The sequence below is a fragment of the Podarcis cretensis genome (genome assembly GCF_951804945.1).
Source record: "Podarcis cretensis genome assembly, chromosome: 7".
Classification (NCBI taxonomy): Eukaryota; Metazoa; Chordata; class Lepidosauria; order Squamata; family Lacertidae; genus Podarcis; species Podarcis cretensis.
In genome coordinates this window covers 5,676,122-5,693,497 of record NC_137176.1, presented here as the reverse complement: position 1 = coordinate 5,693,497, position 17,376 = coordinate 5,676,122, and the positions used below count along the sequence as shown (strand labels likewise).

Sequence of the window (17,376 nt, the reverse complement as noted above, 5' to 3'; positions counted from 1 at the left end):
TCCTACGTTCAAAAAGGGTGGAACAGCAAATCAGTTACTGTGCCAAAAATTGCAGGATATGACAAAGAAGCTTGGCACATAGGCAGCACTCTTGACTATGTTTCCCGCATAGGCAAATGTCCTCCCGTTGGGGTGCTCAAACCCAAAAAGCCGTGTCTCCTCACACAGTGAGGGCAACCCAGAAAAGGAAGAAGCTGTCAGGCTAGTTAGCAGACAGAATTAGAACAAACTAGAAAATATTATATGTTAGGTTATGCAGTTATGCTATATATAATGTAAAGTACAACCCTGCCTTCCTCTGTCACTGTGTTATTTTCACATCCTTGGTGTGAAAGACAGAGGGGGGCGAGAACAGGAATGCAAAGTACTGGTATGAATTAATCCGCTCTTCGGCTTAAATAAAACCAAGAAATGCTTCCTGATTTGGCAGAGCTCTAGCCATTACAGCTCAGCATCTTCCGAAGGCTAGGAGGCCCTCCTGTATCTAGCACACTGGCAGTTTCTATGGCAACCTGCTGTGTATGCGTCCTACATCAATTGCATCACAAACACTTCTTCCATTAAACCACTGTATGTCTGTGCTGCATTTAACTGGCATTTTCTATGGAATGTGTTAGTTCCGCTGGATTTTCTTTTGCGAAAGAAGAGGAGAGGCCATGGCGGAGGATGTGCTGTTATGCTGAAGGTCCCTGGTTCAAGGTTTTCATTAAAAGGATGTTGGCCAGAAGGACAGAAAACCTTTGCTGAGAACCTTGGGGAGCCACTGCCAGTTAGGGTGAGCTCAGTGGACCAATGGCCTCCTCACACAGGTCAAGGCAGGGATCGGAAAAGGAAACGAGGCTTTCTAGAGGTCCTTCATTGTCTATGTTTGCCTGTATAAGGAGGGGGAACACCTTTCAGAACAGAAAGGCAATGGAGTGGCAGTGGATGGTAGGGAGGGAGGGAAGAGAGCAATTTCAAACACTGAGCAGATCTTGCACTGCAAGTACCTCTGGAGATGCCACCTACAAACTCCTGGGTTACTGACTGTGAAGAAAAGACTCTGACCCCAAGGAGCTTGCATACGGACACACAGCACAGCTACATCGGTCAGTTGAAAAATGGGCAATTCTAGTGCAAGGTTGGCTGTTAAAGGCAAGTAAGACAAGGTGGCAGCCTTACTCCTGGAGTACTTCATTGGTAACTCCAGAGAATTCTGGTATGGCACAAATGATTCCAAGCACCTGCCTGCTAATTATGTCTCTCAGTATCCACTGAGTTTCTCTTGCCCCGGGGAAAAAAATCTCTGAACTGCACTGTGAGCAACAGACACCATTTGCAATCAGATTTCAAGAAATATCATGTTAGACTGATTTATTAAAATGCAGTTGTGTGAAGGGGGGAAATGTGTGTATGTGTGGGGGCGGGGAGGAATGGACTGCTACTTTAAAAACAGCAATACTGTTTCTGTACCTTCAAAAATAGTATTGGGTGGAGCTTTCCCCATAATTTTCTCTTCCTGCCAAGAGAAGCTTCACCTGCTATTAAAGGTGGAGAAGCAGTGCCAGTGAGAAAGGTGGCAACCCTACACGTTGTAAGGATACAAGTGGTCACCTTTGCCCAGGGAAACTAATGGACAGCTGCTGTTAAGCTTCTAGTAAAATCCCTCATTAGCACTGTCCCAATGATAAGAAGCTGCTTTAAATATAGACAGTAGATTGCAGGCGATTATAGACAATTAGGATCGCCACATTTCCCCCCTTAGCAGTGCTCCTCTGCCTCATCACAGTTATTGGAGGTGTTCATTATCACTCCATGCAAGGGGGGAAAAACTTCACTTGCAGAATTTCTGCTTTCATACACTTAAAAGGCACAGGTGATTCACTAGAAAAAATACAGACAATCGCACAGATTACTACACAGTTTTCAAATCTGCAGGAGATCACTTATTTGGGAGAACAGGACTGCAGACAATTGTGTAAGAGTGCTAAAAACTGCAGATTTATTTCCATTTAAAGGGAGCATAAGACTGGAGAAAGAGGTATTAGGTCCTAGTTACTACTTAAGGAAATGCTTAGAAAATGCAGTGGAAGTAGTCGACTCGAGGACAAGGTGCCATGGATCAGTATTACTAGGCACCCACAGAGACCGAAGCCCCAACAGAAGAGGGTCCACCGCTAAATCCTATTCATTGGCTTAAAACATTTCTATACTGCTCTTCAGTTAAGAGTTTCCAAGGAAGTATTACAACAGCATCAATAAAATGGTTGAGAGAGCACAACAAACAATCCAAGCGGATATATAAAAATGCACCAGAAATTAAAAACCTGGGGAAATAAAAAGGTATTTGTCTGGTGCCTAGCAGATATTAACACAGGCACTAGGCAAGCCTCCTTAGGAGAGAGCCCCACAAGGGGTGCTACAAGTGAGAAGGCCCTGTCTGGCTGTTGCTATCGGGTCCTCTGCCACTCTAGGAAACACACAAGCACACACAACCCCAGGAAGCATCCAGCAATGTGAAGGAATCATAGAATCGTAGACTTGTAGAGTTGGAAGAGACCCTGAGTGTCATCTAGTCCAATCCGCTGCAGTGCAGGATTATTCAGCTGCCCCTATGAAGACTGAAATGGCAACCCTGGCATTATCAGCACCATGATCTAACCACCACCACAAATCAACAGGAGCTGAACCACACCTGCCACTCCAGGCGTGTGAGCAGGGGCAAGAGCAAGGAGGAGGAGAAGTCACAGAAACAGCAGCCACCCCCACCTCTCTCTTTCAGCAGTAGTGTGGGGCTGGACCCAAAGGAGGAGAGCAAGCAAATGGGCAGCACAGATGCCACCAAAGAGGATGTGGGCCCATCTTGTCCAATCTCCACTGCCTCTCCCAACCCAAAAGTCAACAGACAAACCCCTGAGTATCTTGAGCCTCCCCCTCCCCATTTTTATCTACAAGCTTTGCTGAACTGGGGCAGAAACAGTAGACCAAGATGAAATGAAATTAAACCACTGAGAATATACACTGATCGTGCCAAATACTGATCTAAAATTTGGAAGTGGCCATATGTGCAACTGCTCAGGGGGGGAAATGCTCCTGTGCCATTAACAGGAGTCTGACTGGAAGAAATCAGAAGTGAAGCTTTCCATGCCATGGAGCAAATCACCTGCTGTAGTTCAAATGGTTAAGGAAGAGCTAAAAGGACTGGCTGAAAAGTTGGCAGCTCTGCGGCAGCAGCAGCAGCAGCAAGTCTGGGCAACCAGGAAGCTCAAACTGAGCTTTTCCTTGAGGGCTGAAGAATGCTGCCTTCTATGATGATGTTGCTTCTAATCTAGGAACAAAAAGCCCTTTATCAAACACTCAGTGACCTATTTTACTACAGTACAGTATATTTACTGCATTCTGGATTGGAGTTGCCAACATTTTCTGGCAGATTTTCTGAGCCTTTAACAGGTGTGTAAGAAGATTTCTGCAAGTGAAGCCTTTCCCTCTCATTAGGCATCTGTGGAATTGGGAAAAGTTTCAACTACTGGCACTTTCCCCAATTATGCAGATGTGGTGATGAGAGCAAAAGGTTTCACATAATGTATTCCTGCTTGTATGTATTCCTGCTTGTGGAGGACAGGAGTGCCTGGCGTTCTCTGGTCCATGGGGTCACGAAGAGTCGGACACGACTAAACGACTAAACAACAACAACAACATTCCTGCTTGTACAGCTGCAGTTCAGTTTGCAGAAGCCTGCTGGGACAAGAATCTCAGATATATTCAGATGCAGGCATTACGTGCCTCCTTTTTTTACCCTAAGCTACCTCTTTAATATATTCCATCTTTTGTAGGATATTATTATTATTATTATTATTATTATTATTATTATTATTAAAAACAGCCAGGTGATTTATCCAATTTGCAGTATTTTTATGAGTTGGGTGGGCAGGGGGTGCAACACAACTCTGGTGGACACCAGCTTTCTTGTGTCAATTCCCTAAGCAAAATAAGAATATATCAGAATGTATATCCAGTAGATCCACTTTGTCTGTTCTCTTGCTCTGGAAGTTCTAAAAAACTCTGCTCAAGGACAGGTGTGTCTCCGTTGGTTTCGCAATCAAAAGACTGTCAAGTTCAATTGGCCAATAGATGCTTGAACATCTGTTACTAAATGCAGAGTTTTCTGAATGACAAAAGTAGGCATATTGCCATAATTATTATTTTTAATGGCCCAAGTTACTTCTTTCAATGTAATTGGGTACAAGGTACTAGGGTGACCACAACTGGTAAAGCTCACCCCATCATGAATATTTATGCCAGATATTTCTCCATGTCAGGCTGATGTTAAAGGTACAAAGAGTAGGGGCAGAGATAAGAGACATCTGTACCAGTGCTCCACCTGCATTGTTTTGATGTAATCCTTACAACACGTCTGTAAGTGTTAGCCTCCAGATTGCAGTGGCAGGTGGGTGGGAAGGCAGAGGATGAGAGCGAGGCTGGCTTGCCTGGGGCTACCTTATTATGACTTCATGGCACAGGTGACATTTGAACCAGGGTCTTCCTGAGTCAGCACTCTGTCTCTTTGCCATGGCTCTACATCAGCTTTCTTTTAAAAGCTTCTGATTACCCTAGTAAAAGACACTGGAGCAGAACCCTTTTTTAAAAAGTACGCAACCCTGCTATTGGCAACTTGAAAAACAAGTGCCTGGTTCTAGAGTTAAGACATTTGTGGCTCAGGGTCCATCTGCACTTCCCTTTGTCTCATGATTTCAAGTGTCAGAGAGGGGTTTTTTTGGTCCTGCTGTTTCCCCCAGGAAAACCCGTTGCTTACTGCTTAATCAGAACAAACATCAATCTGCAGAAAACCCAAACATTTATGGGGGGGGGGCAAAGTGCCTCAGCCCTCAGTAGCTGGCGCCTATGGATGGAGGTGTCCAGGGGCACTCCAAAGAGAATGGGCTGAGAGCAGTGCAACTTTGCACCCACTTCTCAGTATTTCTGCAGTTTTCAATACCATTGACTATGGCAGAGGTTTTCAACCTTTTGGAGTCCACGGCTCCCTTGACCAACCACATTCTTTCTGCAGGACCCCTGTGGGGCTCAGATGCCCAGTTGTGTCACCCCTTGCCTGCAGAGTTGGCAGCCTCCCCTCAACCTGTTCTCCTCTCCCCTCCCCTCTCCTTGGGAGTCCTCTGGGCAGCCACTGCTGCCACCCCTGGTCCCCCTGCCCCAAAGAGAGGTGTCTCCCAGAGGCACCTTTCACCTGCAGGGCTTATAGCCCGGGCTGCTGCAACAAACAGCTGTGCAAATCTTTGGGAGGCTGAGACTTGAGAAGGCATCAAAGAAGGGAGGGAAAGAAAGAAAGAAAGAAAGAAAGAAAGAAAGAAAGAAAGAAAGAAAGAAAGAAAGAGGGACAGAGGCCAGTGTTGCCCACAGCACCCCTGACCATCATTCAAGGCACCCTGGGATGCCACGGCACACTGGACTATGAATACCTCTGGATATGGAATCCTCCTGGACTGGCTCTGTGAAGTGGGGATCACTGCACTACAGTTGTCCTGGTCCCACCTATGGGACCAAGTTCAGAAAGGAGCACTGGAAAAGTGCTTTTTGGCTCCCTGGCAGTTATGCCACAGGCCACTGTTTTATCCCCAATGCTATGAAACCACTGGGAGTAGTCATTAGGAGTTTGGGGGCAGGATGCCATTCGTATGCTAATGATGCTCAGGTCTATTTTTTGAAAACATCTGAATCAGGGGAGGTCATGCAGGCCTGAATACAATGGTGGACTTCATGAGGGAAAATAAACTGTGCTCGAATCCTGGCAAGACAGAGGCACTGTGGGTATAGAAATTTAATAAATAATATTTTTTGTAAACCGCTTAGAAGTTTTATTTATAAACAAGCAGTATATAAATTTTGCTAAATCGATCAATTATAGTCACCTGAGTCACAGACTCACATGCAACTTTCAATAAGAGGATAATAGCTTCTATTTACAAAGCTACTAAATTGTCACCATTCCATCCTTTGTAACTTTTGTTCATTTGTTACAACACCCCAAAGCTATTCATATTCTATATATTCAATTTATTTTGGACAATATTGAACTTGACATCCTTGATTAATAAGAGGACAGTTTTCAGAACTATAAGTGTGTCGGGTCCATAGAGGGAAGCAAAACCTACAAAAGGAGTCCTGTGGCACCTTCAAAAGCTATTGTGTTTGTTAACGGCAGAATCTTTTGCAGGCTAGAGCCCAACTTTATCATATGGTGACAATGTCAAGGAGTTTTCAAGGTGTTGCTTCATTCTAGCATGGTTGTCTGTGGTTTGGGGTGCTGCTGGCTTTCTCCAGCTATCTCAGATATTCATTATCTGAGGGAGGCAGAAAGTGCTACCAGACCATGTTTTCATCATCCAGCATCCTCCTCCAATCTACATGACTGTGTATTCCAAGTTTTGGCCAGCCCCTTTAACTGCAATTTGTTCTGCAGCGAATTAATGGTGAAACACTTTGCTCCATACTGCCACTTGATGACTTTTGCAGAGGCACAGAGTGAGAGCTTTCTTTTTTGGCCAACTGGCAACCCTATTTTAATAATAACCAATTCAGCTCAGTTGGATTTGCTTAATAGCTTGACAAGAGATTGTTGGTAAGTCATTTAATCCTCTCATTTACAACCCAGCTTCTTCCTTTTTTGGTAACAATAGATAGAACCAGACAACCAGTATAACAAGAAGCTCAGGAATATGCCTTAACCCAGGGATAGGGTATCTGTGACCCTCCAGATGTTGTTAGACTCCAACTCCCATCAGTCTCAGCCAGGGTGGTCAACAGTCAGGGATGATAGGAGCTGTAGTCTGGACATATCTGGAGGACCATGGGTTCCCCATTCCTGCCTTAATCCATAGGTTAGTTCATTCACTGCATATAGAAAACTGAAGTGTGAGATAACATAGACTCAAACTCACACAACCCTTTTCGATTTTTTTTAGCACGATATATTATAGAAATGGTGGCAGAACAGCTGTAGAGAAAGATCAGGCTGCTGCTGCCTCAGCTACGCATCCATATATTCAGTGCATTTCCACAACAGCACAGAACTAAAATCCATAGTTGGAACTTTGAAAAAGCTTTGCAGAAGATGAGAAAATAAATAACTCACCCACTGGTTCCTGGTCTCTGGGCCTGAGAGAAACGCCAGTCTGTGTTAGGTTGTGCTTGCTGCAAGAGAAACACAAAGAGAGGTTTAATGCTTCTATTCCTAAAATGAAGCTCAGCTATAAAATATACACACACATGCACACACAAGCAGAGAACACCATTATATGTTCCAAAATACTTCTAAAGAAGCGTGATTGGTTAACATGATAAGAAAGTAATCTAAATAATCTTGCAGAAGATAAGACAGTCAAACTATCCATGAATAAATGAAGCATGAAATAAGCTTGAAGGGGCATCATTTAAACCAGAGAACACCAGAACATCAGGAATTTTTTTTTTTTTTTTTGGGGGGGGGAGAAGACCAGAATTAATTGGTACTGAGAGAATACCAACATCTGAAATGCTAATAGAATTTCCTAATTTATAATCTTTTCTGAAACAGGTCAGTGTTAGGGCTTTGATTTAATGTCTTCTGTTTCCTTTGATCTTTGGAGCTTTGCAATCTTTTTCGCCCACTGAGATTAAAAATTCCATTTCCCACAACAATAATGATTTATTTGAAGGCGCAACAGAAGACACTATATCAGAATAGACTGAGCCATGTATTACTTTCCACCCACATTGTTGTATTATTAGAACAATGGACATTTTGTAAATAAAGGAGTACATAAAATGCCACTATGAGCAGCATGTCTGAATGGCTCTTTGTGATCACAGCTGAAAGACACACTGTGGTTGATGCATGCTGCAAAACTCCAGATATCCTGTCAGTCTCCTCCATTAATCCTTCAGTAATAATACTCCACACCATTAGAGAGATTTGCACCCAAACTGTTGTTTATGTGTCCTTAACAAAATGGATAAACATGTTTTAAGATCAGGATACAAGGTGTAATCGACATCTTATTAAATCAATGTCAAAATTAGAATTGATTCAGGTGAATCTGGACTCCAAGAACCCTGCAAATAAAAAACTATATGCCTGCAATCCAAACCCCACTTGCCTGAGAGTAAGCCCAATTAAATTCAATAGGACTCATTTCTGAGTAGACATAGCTAGGGTTGAGACAATGTGTCCTACTACAATAGGAGGATTCCAGCTTTTCTGATTATTGATCTGTGAACGCAAAAGGATTAAAATATACTACTGGTGTCAGTTAAACAAGTTCATAAATCTATTTATGTATGTGTATGTGTAAAATTATCATATATAACAGTAGATAGCATGTATTATATTTCTCTGCAGACTAAATATGAAGAAACAAGCCTCCTCCTTTGAGTTATTCATTGTGAACACTTACTTCCTCAGTTGCTTCTATAATTTGCAGAGCCAGAGGCTACAATAATCAAACCTTAAATCCTAAATTTAAACACCTAAATACAGGCAGTTCTTTAAATATATTTTGAGCATCTTCAGCACACACTGAATTAAAAAAACCCTCACACACAACCTGTGGTTTTTCTGAAGTTTAGAAAATGGCACCTGTTTATTTAAGTTTCTAAATGTGGATTTAGACATTCCTAAAATGGTTAAGTTCCTGTCCCCAAGTCTCAAAAAGCTCAAATTTCAGCTATATTTCTTTACGAGGTGGCAAAAGCTGGAATGTGAAAGCTGTGTACGATAAGGATTGCAAAACAGAGTGTCATGTGTTGCAAAATACTGCATTCTTTCTGCACATAGTATCTTCATAGTGCCAGCAAAATTTAGAAGCAGGAAAGAAGCAAAAATGAAGTAAGAACAGTTTGTTAAAATTACTGAAATGTAAATTTTGTGTTGTTGCTTTTTCTTAAATAAGCTGAGCCTGCCCCTTTCACCAAGGGCTCACTGCTTCCTGTCCCTTGTGTTAACCCAATGGGGATTTTTCATTTTTAAAAATATGTTATTTTTTTTTTAATTTATATTTTAAAATGTATTCTTGCTCACATTATAACACATCCAAGTAATTCAGTTAAAAATATACCGTCTCATTTGCATTCACTCCTAGCTCCTGTCACTCATATAGAAAGGGCTTGATGATGCCTTCCTGTACGCTTCTGAAATGCACATTCACTTCAACGGGACTTGCACAGGAGAACTTCCCAGTGAATGGTCATAAGAAGTTTTCCCTAAGGTGCTGCTTAAGTGTAACTGTGATGTCACAGAATCATGTATTTATAGGACATACTTGTTTCAAACACTTGCAGGCTGCTTTTGGGGCAAAGACCCCCGGCGCAACATGTCAAAATTAAAACATGCTCAAAATGGCAAAGTAACATCAGCAGCTTCACAGTTTTTCCACAATATTACCTTAAGATGGTGATAGATCTGGATTTGCCTGACAGTTTTACAGAACTCTGATAATGGTAGCAGTGAGGTGAGTAGGGAGTACTTTTTAAAATGAATCCAGCAACCCTCACCTTTTGACCCATATCCTCTCACCATCATCACCATCACAGTCTCTTTTGCTAAAGGATCCATTAAGCACATATGTGCAAAACCATGCAGCTAAAGATGCCTCAACATATACACCCATGTGGTCCCATTTCAGTCTCTTCCTTTGAACCTCTGCTCAGAACTAACTTCTTCCATAAAGCCTTTGGTTTAAACCTCTGGCTTCCCTCTCCAGCTGAGATGAGAGTGGAGTCAAAGTCTGTTCAGATCTGGCTTCTTCCCCAAATGTTTGCTGCACATGTAGAGAAGGTCTGGAGCAGAGCTCATTTGTAGCTGCATCTGCTTTCATTCATCCTTCGCTAAACTTGCCTCCCCCTTTTCTCTGACTACATTTAGGTCGAGAGCTTCTTGTGGAAGGGCCATGGGTTGTGCTTTTCTTTACTCTGTAAAGTGCTGTGCACACGGGTGGCATAATAATAATTCTACTGGGTTTTAAAAAGCCTAACTGACAAGCAACTGTAGCAACCCAAACAGGACTGTGGATCCACCTGACCTTATGTCCAGCTTAGGGCTACCTAAGCATCCCATCAGCACATGGGTTTCCTCTTGCACAACAGGACTCCCCTTGCCTCTTGCCTCCCCCCCCCCCCGTCCCACTCGCTGTGCACCACCTAACTCTGTCTGGAGGTTCCTCAACTCTCTGGAGCAGATTTGGGGAGAGTTTGTGGAGCATGTGGAGAGGAAGAATGGGGGAGGGAAGGGGGCAGACCCCATTTCACAAGCAGAAATCCTTGCATGGATGGGATGCATGTGTTGGATTATCACCCTATATATTTGTTTTATTATAATATTTTTATACCACCCTTTAATCATATTCCCAGAAGTCCCAGTCAAGAGCAACCACTGCACATGCATTCTCCTCTCACCCCAATTTACCATAGAACATCCTGGGGGGGGGGAGGCAGTTGGAGAGAGTGTAGCATGGAAAGAAATGAAAGCCCTACATGCACCTTGTAAAAAGCATAATAGCTGCAAAATGAAGGAACCCCGGGATGTCACCCTCCACAACACACACACACACACACAGGCATACACACCTCATTTACCTCTTTACACCTAGCAGATGGAAGTCTATGGTAGATAAATATGGTAGATAAATATGGATTTATGGATTGCAAGCAGAAATGTTTTAAGAATCACTTTAGTGTGTCTTACCCCATCAGAGGGACTCTGCAAAACACTGCCTGCCTGCTCAAAGGCAAGCATGCTTTCTGCTGTAGTGGAATGACTGAAAGGTTTAACAAAAAAGAATTCGCCCTGTTCAGACATTGGAGAGAGACAAGACTTGTAGTGCTGAGCTCCAGCTCCGCCCACTTCAAGGTATCTGATAAAGCCTTCGGGATGTGGGCGCCCAGTGAAATTTATGGTGGATTTCCTGTCTGTCCTCTTACTACAGCAGTGTGACATGAACCAGCTGGGGACACAGAGGCCAGATCTGAAGCACCTGGCCCCCACAATAACCAACATTACGCAAGAGACCAGAGAGATGGCCACAAGAGAGATGATAAGGTAGAGAGTTAGGCTGGGGGCTCTGGAAGGTGATTTGGGGAGAAGGTCCAAGGACTTGGAAAAGTCCTGCACAGCATTATCCTCTGAGGAAATCACAAGAACCAGAGAGGCTGAGAGAGACGGCACTCCATTGTCTCTTACTTCTATCACCAACCTGTGGGACACCCCAGGCTCCCTCAATGCCCGAACAGCCCGGATCTCTCCTGAGTGGCGTTCCACTTTGAACGGGGTGGCTTCATTGGCATCCTGAAGCAAACTATAGGACAGCCAAGCATTGTGGCCACTGTCAGCATCCACAGCCACCACTTTGGTCACCAGGAATCCAGGTTCCACCGGGAGCAGAACTGGCTGGTGAAAGGCAGAGCCCTTGGAGACTTGCGGGTGCACAATCACCGGGGCGTTGTCGTTCTGGTCCACAACAAACAAGTGAAGAGTGGCTGTGCTGCTCAGGGGTGGGAAACCCGAATCCTTCACCTCCACGGCAACTTGAAAGACTTTCTCTTGCTCATAGTCAAGCATCCTGGATGTGTAAATGCTGCCATTCTCTTGGTTGATGTGGAAATAGGTCGAAATGGGTAAGCCATGATTTCCATTGTCCACAATGGAATAAGACAGCTTGGAGTTGACACCTGCATCCGGATCTGAGGCTGACAGAGAAAAAACTAGAGTCCCAGGGGAAGTATTTTCCTCCACATGGGCAGTGTATGAAGGGATGGAGAAAGTGGGTGCATTGTCATTGACATCTGAGACTTGAATAAATATGTTTTTGTGGGTGGATTTTGGAGGCATTCCAGAATCTGTTGCTTTAATTGTGATATTATATCTAGCAGCCTTCTCTCGGTCCAGGGGCCCATTGGTCACCAGTGAATAATGTCCCTTAAAGGAAGACACCAGTTTGAATGGGATGTGCCTGGTAATCTCCAAGTGGACTTGCCCATTTTCCTCAGAGTCGTTGTCCTTTGCTTGGATCAGGGCAATGACTGTTCCTGTGGGTGCATCTTCTTGCACTGGGCTAGAGAGGGAGGTCAGCATAATCTCTGGGCGGTTGTCATTGACATCAACAAGTTCCACTCTGATGTTGCAGTGACCCTCCATGGCAGGGGACCCCTTGTCTTTTATGTAGATAGCTATCTCGTAAGCATTGGCTTCTTCGTAGTCCAGCAAAGCTTTGGTCCTGATCTCCCCTGTCTGGGGATCCAAGCTAAATAAGTCAAGGAGCTTCAGAGGTGCGCTATTGCTGGCTTTGAGGAAATACTCCATCTCTCCATTAGGACCTTCATCTAAGTCCGTAACATTGAGCTTAGTTACGACAGTCCCCACCTGGACATTTTCCTCCAAATAAACTTTGGACACTGGCGGGTCACACACAGGGGGGTTGTCATTTGCATCCAGGACGTGGACTGTCACCTGGGCAGTCCCAGACTGAACAGGATTCCCACTATCCAGGGCTGTCAGGACTAAGTGATGGACAGCGGCTTTTTCCCTGTCTAGAAGCTTCTCCAGCACAATTTCGGGCATTTTGACCCCGTCCCCCCTGACGTTAATGCTCAAGGCAAAATGTTCGCTTGGGCTAAGCTCATAGGTGGCGATGGAGTTGGAGCCCGTGTCCGGGTCTTCGGCGGCTTCCAGGCGCAAGCGGGTGCCCGGGTTGGCCACCTCGGTGATTTCCAGGGAAACCCTGTCCTTCGGGAACTTGGGGGCGTTGTCGTTCACGTCCAGGATCTCCACCTCCACCCGGTGGAGCTGCAGGGGGTTCTCCAGCACCAGCTGGAGAGGGAAGGAGCACGTGGGGCTGGAGCTGCACAGAGCTTCGCGGTCCAGCCTCTCGTGGACCAGCAACATGCCGTCGGCGAGGTTGACATGGAAGTAGTGGCGCATCCCGTCGCTGACCAGCTGCAGGCGGCGAGCGGACAAGCTCCGCACGTCCACGCCTAGGTCCTTGGCCACGTTCCCCACGGAAGAGCCTGGGTCCCGGTCCTCTGGGATGGAGTAGCGAATCTGCGCGGGGATGAGCCCTGGCAGGGACAAGACGGCAGCCACCAGCGCCAGCAGCTGCCACGACCAGCTCTGCCCGCCGCCCATGCCTGGCTCCTTTGCGCGCAAGGATGGCCGTCTCCAGCGGCTGCCTCTGCTCCAGGTATCCAGCCCGGGGGTGGCCGCTGCTGCCTCCGGACCCCGCCGCAGTCCGGTGCCCCCCGCCCCGCCCCCCAGGTCTGCTCCTGGCGGCTCCGGGGTGACCTGAGAGGTGCTGTGCAGCGGAAAGGCGCGGGCTGCAGCTGGAGAGGCGGGAGGGGGGAGCGGGGGGATTTTAAAGCGCTCGGATCAGCAGCAGCTCATTGGCAAAAGGAGCAGCAGAGAAATGGGGCTGTGAAATGGATACAGACAAGCGGCAATTCCCTCCTCGGCGGCGGCGGCGGCGGCAGCAGCAGCAGAGAAGCCCCTTCCCCGAAACGCACACACACCCTGCTGCTCCCCCCTCCCCAATCTCTCTTGCCACCAGTTTTCCCTCCCTGCGCTTCCCATTCCTTTCCCAGCGCAGCAGAGAGATTGGGAGGGCTGACCCAAGGGAGCCATTGGCCAGAAGAGCTCCCTTGATGCCCCTTTGGTGGAAAAGCAGGAATCGAAGGTGCAGAACGCAGACAGGGCGAGCTGCTGACGGCAGCTGTAACTCCAGGAGGGGGGAGGGGGCTACTCTACCCTCCTGCAACCTCTTCACTTCAATCCCCTCCCCCCTCCCCCCCCCCCCGCTCATAAAGAAAGAGAGGAAAATTAGGCACACAAAGCTTTGGAGCAGATAGGTGCAATGTATCACAGCCTATGCTTGAAACCACGCACTGATTCCTCCTCCCCACCCCAGGCACTTCTCCTAGGTGCAGGGAAACTCAAAAGAAAAGGAAGGTGGCGCCATGGCTGGAACAAAATAGGGACACTACATGGAAAATTCTCACCTTGCCAAAGAAGCTGGGTTCAGTGAGATTGCTGCAAGAGGCTGTCCTAAGTGTCAGATTAGGTTTCATGAATACAAATTCGCTAATGTCTGAGACAGGAGAAAAGCAGGATCTGTATCCGCGGGCAGGGGGTCCAGAAGTGGCCACTTGCACTCCTATCATGGCATCTCCAGGGCTCAGCTGATAATGGCAATGTCCCATCACGTGATCTGAAGCATCTTGAAGCCCACCAGCTTTGCTTCCACAGCATCCAAAGATGGTAGATGTTGCACGTGAATCACGGCGGAGGCATCGGACTCCCAAGGCCACCAAAGCCATCAGCGAGATGGTGGAAATTGCTGCCAAGGAGATGATAAGGTACACAGTCAATGTGGGAGGTCCCTCAGTTTCCACTGAGTGAGCTGTTAACCCCAGAAAGGTTTCAGGGCTGCTCTCCTCCAAGAGCACCATCACAGTGACTGAGGTGGACAAGGAAGGATCACCTGAGTCTTTGACAACCAGGACAAGGTCCTGGGTAGGATTGTCTATGTCCTGTAATGCTCGTGTAGTCCTCACCTCCCCGCTACGGAGGGCCATGCTGAAAATACCAGGGTCTGTGGCTTGCTCTACATGGTAAGAGAGCCAAGCATTTCGCCCAGAGTCCAAGTCCACTGCCATAATTTTTGTGATTAAGGCATTGGCTGCAGTAGATCGTGGAATTCTGAACTGTACAACAGAATCTTTCCCAGTAAAGGGGAATCGAATCCAGGGTGCATTGTCATTCTGATCTAGGAGGTAGATGTGCACCATGATTCTGCTGCAGAGAGGAGGGGAGCCACCATCACATGCCTCCACCAGGAACTGAAAATGATTTGTATGCTCGTAATCAAAAGGGCTCTCTGCAAAGACATCTCCATTTGTTGGGTTGATGGAGACATAAGAGGTGAGGTCCTCAATCAATCCTTGCCCTGGGCTCGCCAAAACAGAATAAGACAAACGGGAGTTCTGGTCCTTATCAGAATCTGTTGCAGAAACTCTAAGCAGTACCACCCCCACTGGATTGTTCTCTTCTATGACGGCTTCATAAAATGGCCTGTCAAAATGAGGTGGGTTGTCATTGACATCTGCCAGAGTTATGGAGAAAGAGGTGTGCTCAGAAAGAGGTGGATTCCCCAAGTCAAAGGCATAGATGGTGACGTTGTATTGCGGAGTGCTCTCACGATCTAGCTGCTCACTGGTGAGCAAGGAATACTGGTGCTCAAAGTCTTTCCGAAGTTTGAAAGGAAGGTTTCTGGGCAGATCACACCGGACTTTCCCTTGATCCCCAGAGTCTCTATCCTTGACATGTATCACAGCAACCACAGTGCCAGGAGGCGCATCTTCACCCATAGAGCTGGAGAAAGAGGTGAGAATAACTTCAGGTGCATTGTCGTTGACATCCGTGACTTCTACCATAACACTGCAGTGTTCCTCCATAGTAGGGGAGCCCATGTCCTTAGCCTCCACTTCGATCTCATAGACATTAGCCTCTTCAAAATCCAGATTCCCTTGGACACGGATCTCTCCCGTAGTCTCATTGATAGCAAATATCCTGCGCAAGGCTTCTGAGTTATGGCTGCTGAGGGAATACTGCACCTCTCCGTTAGGCCCTTCATCCAAGTCTGTTGCGTTCAGCTTAATCACCAGAGTTCCTGGAGGAGAGTTTTCTACTAAGCGGGTATAATAAGTAGGTTTGTCAAAAACCGGATGATTATCATTGGCATCCAGAATGTGGACAGCAATTCGAATAGCGCTAGATTTGGGTGATATGCCCCCATCTTCAGCTGTCAGGACCAAGTGGTGGACAGCGATGTGCTCCCTGTCCAGGGGTTTCTCCAGTACTAGCTCTGGGAATTTGGTGCCATCTGTACGTGCCTTCACGTTGAGGTTGAAGTTCTCATTGGCGCTGAGGTGGTAGGTCTGTAAAGTGTTAGTTCCTACATCTGAATCCTGTGCGTGTGGGATGGGGAAACGGGCACCCAGTGCAGCCAGTTCATAGATCTGCAGAGATATTGTGCTACTTGAGAACACAGGCGCATTGTCGTTGATATCCAGAATCTCCACTTCGATGCGATAGAACTCCACTGGGTTTTCAATAGCAAGTTTGAGATGCAAGAAACAGCGCAGGTTCTGCCCACAGAGCTGCTCCCTGTCTATTCTGTCATTGACTATTATGATTCCAGTGTTCACATTCACAGAGAAATACTGGGAGTCAGAATCAGAAAGCACCTGCAGATTGGCAGCTGCAAGCTTTGTCACATCCATTCCTAAGTCCTTAGCAACATTTCCTACAAAGGCTCCTCGAGTGAGTTCCTCTGGGACAGAGTAACGGATCTGTGCAAAACAGTCACTCAGAAACAGACAGAAGGCAAAGGCATGCACGAGTCCCAAACGCCAGGCAGAGTTTTCTGTTCTGAGCATCTTTCTGAAATCCACAGCAGGAAGCTCTAAAACTGCAAAACAGGAGCTAAATATAGCAGGCAGTATCTCTTTAAACCTCTGGAGGATTCACCACCTATCTCGAAGAAATATGAAATATATGAGAGGAAAAGGGTCTGTGGTCAGTGTTTACCTCTCTCATTCATTGTTTTGGTTTGAGAGAGATTGACACAGGAGGGGAGTGGTACACACCGCAGATCTTCAATGCTAACCTCCTGCTCATTGGCTGAGACTGCCTTTCTATTTATCCAATCAGCAGCCTCCTTCCCAGGACAGCAACACACGCACCAATCCAAGTCTGGAAGTTGCTACTGTGTGAAAAAGGACCGCGTAACCTGCTGTTTTTAACCTAGAGACACCAGGCTAAACGGCAGACAATGGAAAACAAAGCCCAAAATCTTGTCTGGTTTTGGCTTCTGTGCTAGCTATAGGACTCTTAGAAGCATACGCTGCAAAGAAATGTTTGCTCGAAAAGCACACTGACTCCTCACGTATTACATCCACAACAGAACAGCTGATTTGTCATTTTTATGAGCAAAGATAATTCAATGAATTCTAGGAAACAATAGTTCCTCTTACCCCACCCTAAGCTTCCAGATCAATCTCTTTTAGGTATTTCTAGGCTACCAAATTAATATCTAGCTTTATTTACCGGTATTTCAGAAGCCTTAGACTCCACCCTTCCAATGTAAAAACTCAGGGGAGTGATTGGTTTTTCTTAGAGAAAGAAATCTAATTGTATGGGGGGGGGGGAGAGAGACTTAGCAGTTGCAAAAATACAAAAAGCTAACTTTGTGACAGGCAGCATTTGAGGGATGATTTTAAATTATCATTTTCTTATTGTTCACATCCTAGTTCCAGTCCCTGCTCCCCTACCCACTTTCTCTCATTAAAAGGCAGCAA

General features: G+C 46.1%; 1 protein-coding gene across 1 annotated transcript in view; it reads right to left on the bottom strand.

Moving 5' to 3' along the window:
• The window catches only part of LOC307219562 (uncharacterized protein), a 63,887-nt gene that overhangs the window by 15,020 nt on the left and 31,491 nt on the right, over positions 1 to 17,376 (bottom strand). Inside the window, exons 4-5 of the mRNA XM_079982807.1 lie at positions 14,017 to 16,533; positions 7,130 to 7,188 (exon numbers count right to left, since the gene is read on the bottom strand). Of these exons, the coding sequence (XP_079838933.1) occupies positions 7,130 to 7,188; positions 14,017 to 16,533 (2,576 nt within the window). The remainder of the gene's footprint in view (positions 1 to 7,129; positions 7,189 to 14,016; positions 16,534 to 17,376) is intronic.